The 8,202-nt window shown below is 36.3% G+C and overlaps 1 protein-coding gene across 7 annotated transcripts in view; it reads right to left on the bottom strand.

The window, feature by feature from the left end:
• The window catches only part of LOC110455680 (guanylate cyclase 32E-like), a 109,318-nt gene that overhangs the window by 2,082 nt on the left and 99,034 nt on the right, over positions 1 to 8,202 (bottom strand). For all 7 annotated transcript variants that reach the window (XM_021505953.1, XM_021505955.1, XM_021505950.1 and 4 more), the window contains exons 14-21: positions 6,918 to 6,989; positions 6,184 to 6,346; positions 5,159 to 5,311; positions 4,620 to 4,800; positions 3,923 to 4,063; positions 3,008 to 3,131; positions 1,413 to 1,755; positions 1,068 to 1,159 (exon numbers count right to left, since the gene is read on the bottom strand). In XM_021505953.1, the coding sequence (XP_021361628.1) occupies positions 1,068 to 1,159; positions 1,413 to 1,755; positions 3,008 to 3,131; positions 3,923 to 4,063; positions 4,620 to 4,800; positions 5,159 to 5,311; positions 6,184 to 6,346; positions 6,918 to 6,989 (1,269 nt within the window). The remainder of the gene's footprint in view (positions 1 to 1,067; positions 1,160 to 1,412; positions 1,756 to 3,007; positions 3,132 to 3,922; positions 4,064 to 4,619; positions 4,801 to 5,158; positions 5,312 to 6,183; positions 6,347 to 6,917; positions 6,990 to 8,202) is intronic.

The following is an 8,202-nucleotide window of genomic DNA, read 5'->3' as shown; positions in this document are numbered from 1 at the left end:
GGTGTGGGGGAGGGGGTGTTACTGATTTACAACTAACTATTCAGTGTGTTACCTGCAGTGGAACAGGGATCGTTAAGTGAAATAGAAACCATTCATCACAGCGTCATAACACAAAATCGATACGAAAAGACCGCCAAAACAAAAAGAAGATCATCATGAATACCCAGAAAATTACGTGTATGAAACCAATTTTTTACGATAGGCTATGCGTTGCTTGTTACATCCGTTATGATGTTATCAAACCAGGAGAATATGAAGGCAATGTCAGACACGGTGTACATGTCTTTTGACTAATATGTCTGTGTCAGTCTAAGACTTTGACGAACATACCAGAAAACAATGTTCTTTTGCAGGCTAACATATAACAACGCTGCACTGTTAAACATGCTTTAACACAAAACTGTAATACCGTCGTATTCGATATTAGGTGTCATTGTTTATTATCAACAGAAAATAGTATCAAATAACAAAGGCAAAGTATTGCAAGGCAATTCATTGACCCCCTCCCCCAACCCCATGTAATTATTTAATTGTTTACCAAGGTCAAAGGTCATATCATAGGTCACAGAGACCTACGTTTTGTACTCTGCACTCCGCCATCCCTAGAGGTACTCGCATGCCAAATCTGGTTACTTAAGGTAAACTAGTATAAACGATAAACCTCGGATAACAGTTTTCAAAGTTTGAGGTCATAGTTCAAATCTTAGGTCACAGTGATCTACTTTTTGTACCACGCACTCTGCCATCCCTGGATGTCATCGCATTCTAAACCTGGTTATTCCAAGTGAAACAGTATAGACGATATGCACCGTACAAAATCTTTGGACGGACAGACCAACGAACGGAGTGAAAACAAATAGTCGCCTTCGGAAACGGTTGGGGAATAATAAGATAGAAATTTCATATCAAGATAACAATTTACATTATTCAAACGATCAGTAAGATATAAGGCGAGTGTAGATACAATGTATTCACTTATTGGGATTATGCAGAATATCACGTCACTGCCAACTAAATATGCAAAATGTCACTTAGACAGTCTAAGCCCCGATAAATCTGATTGTTACCTTCATGGCAACCATGCCGCGTTCTGTCATGTGGTAACCGCCCAAATCCTCAAGCAGCATTCTTGTTGTGTTCGAACAATGAATCTTCAAGGCTGCAATATCGGATATTATCCAAATCATTACACAATACTTGCCGACCAATAAAGATAACGATTAGATTTTTGCATTCGCCGTACATATGCTATTTAGAACTGCTATCGTTTGGGGTATTTTTTACATTCACACCATTACACACGTAGAATCATACCAAAGGATATAGTTCAAGCATAAGGAATATAGATTTATCGGCATTGTAAATTCTATAACTAAATGACGTTTACATTTCGTTTGGAAACAACAGCCTACCTTCTCCCGTTGACTCCATACGTGAAGCAGTGTTGACTGTGTCCCCGAACAGACAGTATCGCGGCATCTTTAGCCCCACCACGCCTGCCACACACGACCCAGAGTGGATCCCCACACGAAGGCGGATGGTGGCGTCTTGACGGTGCCGGATCTTGAACTTTTTTATGGAGTCCAGTAGTTGCAGGGACATTGAGGCGATCTCCCCCGCGTGGTTTATACCGTTCCTGGTAGGCAGACCACTCACAACCATGTAGGCGTCCCCAATCGTTTCAACTTTGTACACGTCGTAGTTCTCAACGATAGAGTCGAACAGTGTGTACAGATCATTAAGGAGATTTACCACCTAAACAAAGAATACAAATCTAATGGTGTTAACAGACTGTGCTCAGTATATCCAAAACCTACGTGTGCGTTAATATTTTTCCGGACTCATATAGGTTCTATATACTTAATGCATCAAACTTCATTAGTAAAAAAAAAAGATTAATTAAGTCAAAACATTCCAATTTTCTTTAATATGTGAAAATAAACGAGTATTTTGTTTGTGTGTGTGAAATATGAAAAACGATATAACAAACAAACATATATATATATATATGTTAACAATAAAGGACACGAAAATGTTCCAAAGATTGAAAGAAATACAAACAGAAGCTGAGAGTACCGCAGTTTACTAGTTTGCAGTGTTAGCATATATAATTTACCAGCTTTCAATATCCTGTTCCCTAACCTGCCATGTAAAGACCTCTAAAGCTTACGAAGTTATTCGATTTGATATATAATATATACTTTAGTTTCTAATACGCCACAACTCACGAAACTGTATTCACTAATTTGCAGTGCCAAGGACGCTTTAGTTTATTAGACTGTAGCATAGGGAATATGGAAATTAACTGAGTGTACTCTGCATTTTCCTTGCTTCAAGTGTATAGTATGCTGTACTTCATCATCGTAACTCCAGGGGTACGCTCATTTACGCTCTCTGCACCCCTGTAATGTGTCATAGCAAAATCGAAGGCTCAGTGTGCGTCACCTTGTTGATGAGACTAGAAGACTAGTTCAATTCTTTGATGCACATCAAAAGAATCTCGCGGTTGCGTAACGGTAAAAAAGATTGAAGTCGAGTGTCGCTCCTCTATAGTCTTCTAAGGACAGGTATCAGCCTGGCGATTAGTCATGGTTTTTTTTTACCCGAGACCAATCACACAGCTATCATTGTGCCTTCAATTTTGCTATGACATATTCCAGGGGTACAGAGAGCGTAAGTGAGCGTAACCACTTTGAGTATCGAAGATGGCTGTACTCCCGACATACTATGTTTATTGATGTGTCATGTTCAGAAGACAGCTTTTTACTAACGTGTAGTGTCTCGTGCACTGTGCAGTTTACTACATGTAGTTTGAGTCAAGTCGGATATTTCATGAAATGAAATAGAATATTTATTGAAGTTTACTCTCAGCCAGATTCAACAATAAAAAAAATCAATAGCATATGTTACAAAAAAGAAAATAGTTCATAAGGACACATTAGAGTCAGCTGTTTGACAACTTAAGTATAGCCGCAGGGTCGTATTGATTCTCGTTAGATGTACGTACTTGCATTGGTGTGCTTTCAGATGACATTGCGGTGAACCCACATATGTCGCTGAAGTAGATCGTTACTGAATCAAACGACTCAGCCTCCACCTCTTTCCCCCGCTTCAGCTGTTCCGCCACATATCTGCAGGACGAAACACAAGGATGTTAGAGTTATTTCCCTTTGGGTGCTGCTAAATTCGGATTTTGGCTTATTTGAATTTTACAGAAAAATGTATTCTGCTTGAAGTGAGCATACAAATTATACACTCGTGTATCATAATCACTCATATACGAAGTAAATATGACCATATTAAGTAGTTCATTACGTCAACGCAGGACGTCAAACACAGTAAATATATCGATTTTTTGCAAGAAAATGGATCAAGACACGAAAAGCAACGGACTCCAGCATTATAGTGCGATACAGATGTTGTGTGACGTGTAAAATACACATTGACCCAGTATTTGCGGTTCCGAGATTATTAGAAATATATACAGTGTAGCGGTAGTTGATTAAAATCAATTACTATCATGTTAAAATCCTACATCAATTTTCTTTCACAAAAAAACCCGGAAATAACATCTGCGAAAATAACTTTGTTTGCCTTACAAAAGTACTTACATGTATCAGAAGTACGAAAATATCCTTTCATTTTCCATATAAATATGCTTACATTTCGCATTCTCTCTGATACAATTTGAATTAAACACAATAATGAAGAACGTCTTTATAGACTAGGCAACACGTTATACTTCAAGAACCAGCATTAAAATGGACCTCTTAGATTGTTTCACATTTGAAATTGATACTTATTGTAAAATACAATCAACAAGAAAAGTGTGGCAATGAAGAATCTACTTTAGAGTCTTATTGGTGTTTTTTTGTTTCTTAATATCATGTCTGCTTGTAGCGTCCCCTACGGGTGCCCCTACCTCGGAAGCATCTGCTGCAGCAGTTCCTCCGTCTTCTTCTTTTCCTCGATTAGTTGGTCTGTACGTTCCTCCACCACGGCCTCTAGGTTACTTGCATACTTTTCCATGATGGCGATCATATTATCGAAAATGTTGGGCTTCCTGTGGGCAGATAAAATACCTAGGAATTGTGGGACAATTTCTAGCTGCAGCAACAAACACAATGGTAAATAATCATAATGAATTAGCAAGTTTTAAATGCCACGGGGACAGTTGCACAAGTCCCGAAAAACTGACCCCCATAGTCGCTAATACACGTAGCTTCGGCCATTCCCATATTACTCATACATACTAAGTTTGAGCAAAATAAAAACATAAAACGTTGGACCGTTGACAATACCTTGACGTACACCTATAAATGTGTCAATCAGTAAGAGGTTACTACTTACTTCGTTTGTGGTGACTCAATAATCTATGCAGTCTATTTTGCATTTCAAATTGAGCCGAAAAATATGTCAATTTAACAGTTTTTCGCCTTAGGTCTATATTTTTGTTTATATTTAATGCATTGATGCATTATATATATATGTTTCAATACGCGCCAATATATTGTGCAACTTATTGAGCAGATTTAGTTTATGTAAAATAAACATAAAGTTACAACAACGCCAAAGTTTACGCTTTAATTGGTAAGCATGAACGTTAGTTGTGTACATACATTCCTTTCTGTAGCGGTTTCAGTTTAGTTCTGATGGCCTTGAAGTCTGGCCGTTTAATAGTATCTTCATCCCAACATTCTTTTATCACGTCGGTGACAAACTTTGGCGTGGTGTCCAGCTCGGCAAGTCGAGGACGGAACGGGGGGTCAATGGTCGTAGAGGCCACACGCTTAATTATTTCTGTAAAGGTACAAAGATATTGATTTGACTTTAGAATCTGTATCAAAATCTATTACCTCTATGAACGTCATGTCAAATTTTCAAATTAATAAAAAGTTTGCAAATAACATTATGGTAAATTTTAATATTTTGGTAAATGTAATATCTTAATACATGTATGTACGTATTGTTTGCAGTTTTACATGATACAATTGTAAATGTATATTTGATACAATATATAGATGATGAATCTTGATCAAATCTTTTTATTATCATAATGTGCACAGCAAACTACATATTGATTAAGAAAATCTCCATTAAAAGTAACAAAAACTCAATATTGTTTGTCAATTCTCACAAGACAACAGGAGTTGCGTACCTTTAGGCGATAATGTTGTGTTACCGTACGGCCCTCGGCGGCTATGTATTTCGTACAGTATCACAGCAAATGAGTAAACGTCTCCAGCCTGCGTGCCGGATATCCGCCGAAATTTGTTCCGGCGTAATATTTCGGGAGCTAACCAGAGTAAATCTGAAAGTTAAAAAGAATGACACACTGACCCTTAAAAATATGATTGTTTTACATGCAAGATATATTCTTATTCAAACACGAAACAGTAATTGTTTTCATAAACTTGTTTTTAGTGAAATTAACGAAAAGTAAGATGCAAAGAACATGTCAATCGGTTCAGACGGGCACTATATATTTTTTAGGTAAAACAGCAGTGACTCATAATATTATTCAAGTATATTTAACTAAAAGGTTTATGCGGAGTACGTGTAAATCGGTAAAGACAGACACCATATGTTATTAAATTATACTATATTGATAACGCCTGTCAGATTGTCAAAAGGGCTCCATAAAAATTAAGGATCCGTGTCACGCTGCACTATGGATTTTCGTATATATAATAACCTCCCCTTACTTTCGTTTCGCATATAATCGAAGCACAGTTAGGCCAGGGACAGTAACGTTGATAATGTAACTCAACCGGTTAGAGAGATAGTATAACAATCTGAAGTCCGGGGTCCGAATCCCGGTCTAGCCCCACTGCATTTTCACACTCAGGACACTTTTGTTCATTATATTTTGTATAATTTGTTTGTATTTTTTCCCATACGAGTCCCGCTTGGTATGGTTTCTTTTCAGAAATGATTGATAAATGTTATAGTCATGCAGGAAATAAACAGTTTCTAACGTATTGTTACAGTTTTCGACAGTGGCACGGGAACCCTTAAGTCGATTAAACCCGATATTAACGTATTGTTACAGTTTTCGACAGTGGCACGGGAAACCTTAAGTCAATTAAACCCGATATTAACGTATTGTTACAGTTTTCGACAGTGGCACGGGAACCCTTAAGTCGATATTAACGTTTTGTTTTTCATTTATCCTCCTCTTACTTCTGTAATAGGCGTATTCCTCGAAGTTTTCTTCCGCTCCAGCCATGAATTCGTTAAGTCCGAAGTCCGTGATCTTGACCACCCACCGACTGTCCACTACACAGTTAGATGACCGCAGTTTACCGTGGTACCGGATCTCACTGCCGTGGAGGTAGATCATTCCCTGTATATTCAAATAACTAACGTTTACAAATATGCAATGTTATTATATTGTATCAACATTAGTCTCGAAGTTGGTATAAAATTAAAACAAAAATACCCAAACTTATGTCATTAATACAGGAAAATTATCTTGTTATTTAGACACAACCTATAACCTATTAGCTTGAATAGTTAAAAATGTCACGTGATTTGGACACACAATATATGCTCTTTTTTTTTTTTTTTTTTTTTTAAAGTAAGCACACTTGGAGGAGGGGGGTTGGCGATGATGGATACAAAATACGAGAAAATGAAAAAAACATTAAAGGAAGAAGAGAGGGTTTTATGGAATATATCATTAAAAAAGGATAAATATGACTTCGGTTGTTTTTTCCCCCTAAATCTCAACATCACTCTTATATTAATGAAAGCGATATTTTTCTTTTAGTATTATTTGTGTTGCATTGTTTACATTTTATTAATGTCACACTGAACAAAAAAGGCAAATTTGAAAAAAAATCACGACGAAAAAGGATACCAATGAAACTTACTAGTTTCAAAGGATACTGGTTACAAGCGAGCTCAGTACTTACCCTAACGATATCAAATACCAGTGACGCTATAAACATACTGTCTAACTGTAGGTCGTCATTCTCCAGTATATCCTGCCAGACAAGACAGATTAGTGTATAGTAATATGATTAGGGTATGCAAAGCGTATACTACTCATTAATGAACTGTTTCAATCAGTACTCGAATCGTAAGTAAAACCTCATTATACTGCCTACTAATTAATGAACTGTTTCAATTAGTACTAGAATCGTAAGTAAAACCTCATTATGCTTTCTACCAATTAATGAAATGTTTCAATTAGTACTAGAATCGTAAGTAAAACCTCATTATACAGCCTACTAATTAATGAACTGTTTCAATTAGTACTAGAATCGTAAGAAAAACCTCATTATACTGCCTACTGATTAATGAACTGTTTCAATTAGAACTAGAATCGTAAGTAAAACTTCATTATACAGCCTACTAATAAATGAACTGTTTCAATTAGTACTGGAATCGTAACTAAAACCTCATTATGCTTCCTACTAATTAATAAACTGTTTCAATTAGTACTGGAATCGTAAGTAAAACCTCATTATGCTTCCTACTAATTAATAAACTGTTTCAATTAGTACTAGAATCGCAAGTTAAACCTCATTATACTGCCTACTAATTAATGAACTGTTTCAATTAGTACTGGAATCGTAAGTAAAACCTCATTATGCTTCCGACTAATTAATAAACTGTTTCAATTAGTACTAGAATCGCAAGTTAAACCTCATTATACTGCCTACTAATTATGAACTGTTTCAATTAGTACTAGAATCGTAAGTAATACCTCATTATGCTTCCTACTAATTAATGAACTGTTTCAATTAGTACTAGAATCGTAAGTAAAACCTCATTATACTGACTGCTAATTAATGAACAGTTTCAATTAGTACTCGAATCGTAAGTAAAACCTCATTATACTGCCATTATTTGTCCAGCAAAGTTAAGGTATTATAAAAAGGTTAAAGACCAGGTTTATGCAAAAATATTGATACCAACACGTTAGGTCGTTATACAACGAGGGGCGTTATATCGAGGTTTTGATGTATATATATATTGTAACATGTGGTTGGTCACCCATCCAGCCACTTACCATCGCTCAACGTTGCAAAACTACTGAGTGCGTCCCAGGGTTGTACTGCATCTAAAAGCTAGCGTGCCAGTAAGGCAGTATTTGCAATTTTTATTCCTTAGATGTTACTATATATCATATAAAGATATCATGTTTCATCTATATTTAGTAGAAAATACTATAAACTGCATATTGATTTTAAT

This window comes from Mizuhopecten yessoensis, unplaced genomic scaffold (genome assembly GCF_002113885.1).
Source record: "Mizuhopecten yessoensis strain PY_sf001 unplaced genomic scaffold, ASM211388v2 scaffold8361, whole genome shotgun sequence".
Classification (NCBI taxonomy): Eukaryota; Metazoa; Mollusca; class Bivalvia; order Pectinida; family Pectinidae; genus Mizuhopecten; species Mizuhopecten yessoensis.
Note: the sequence above shows the minus strand (reverse complement) of the source record. Positions and strands in the feature narration are given on the sequence as shown.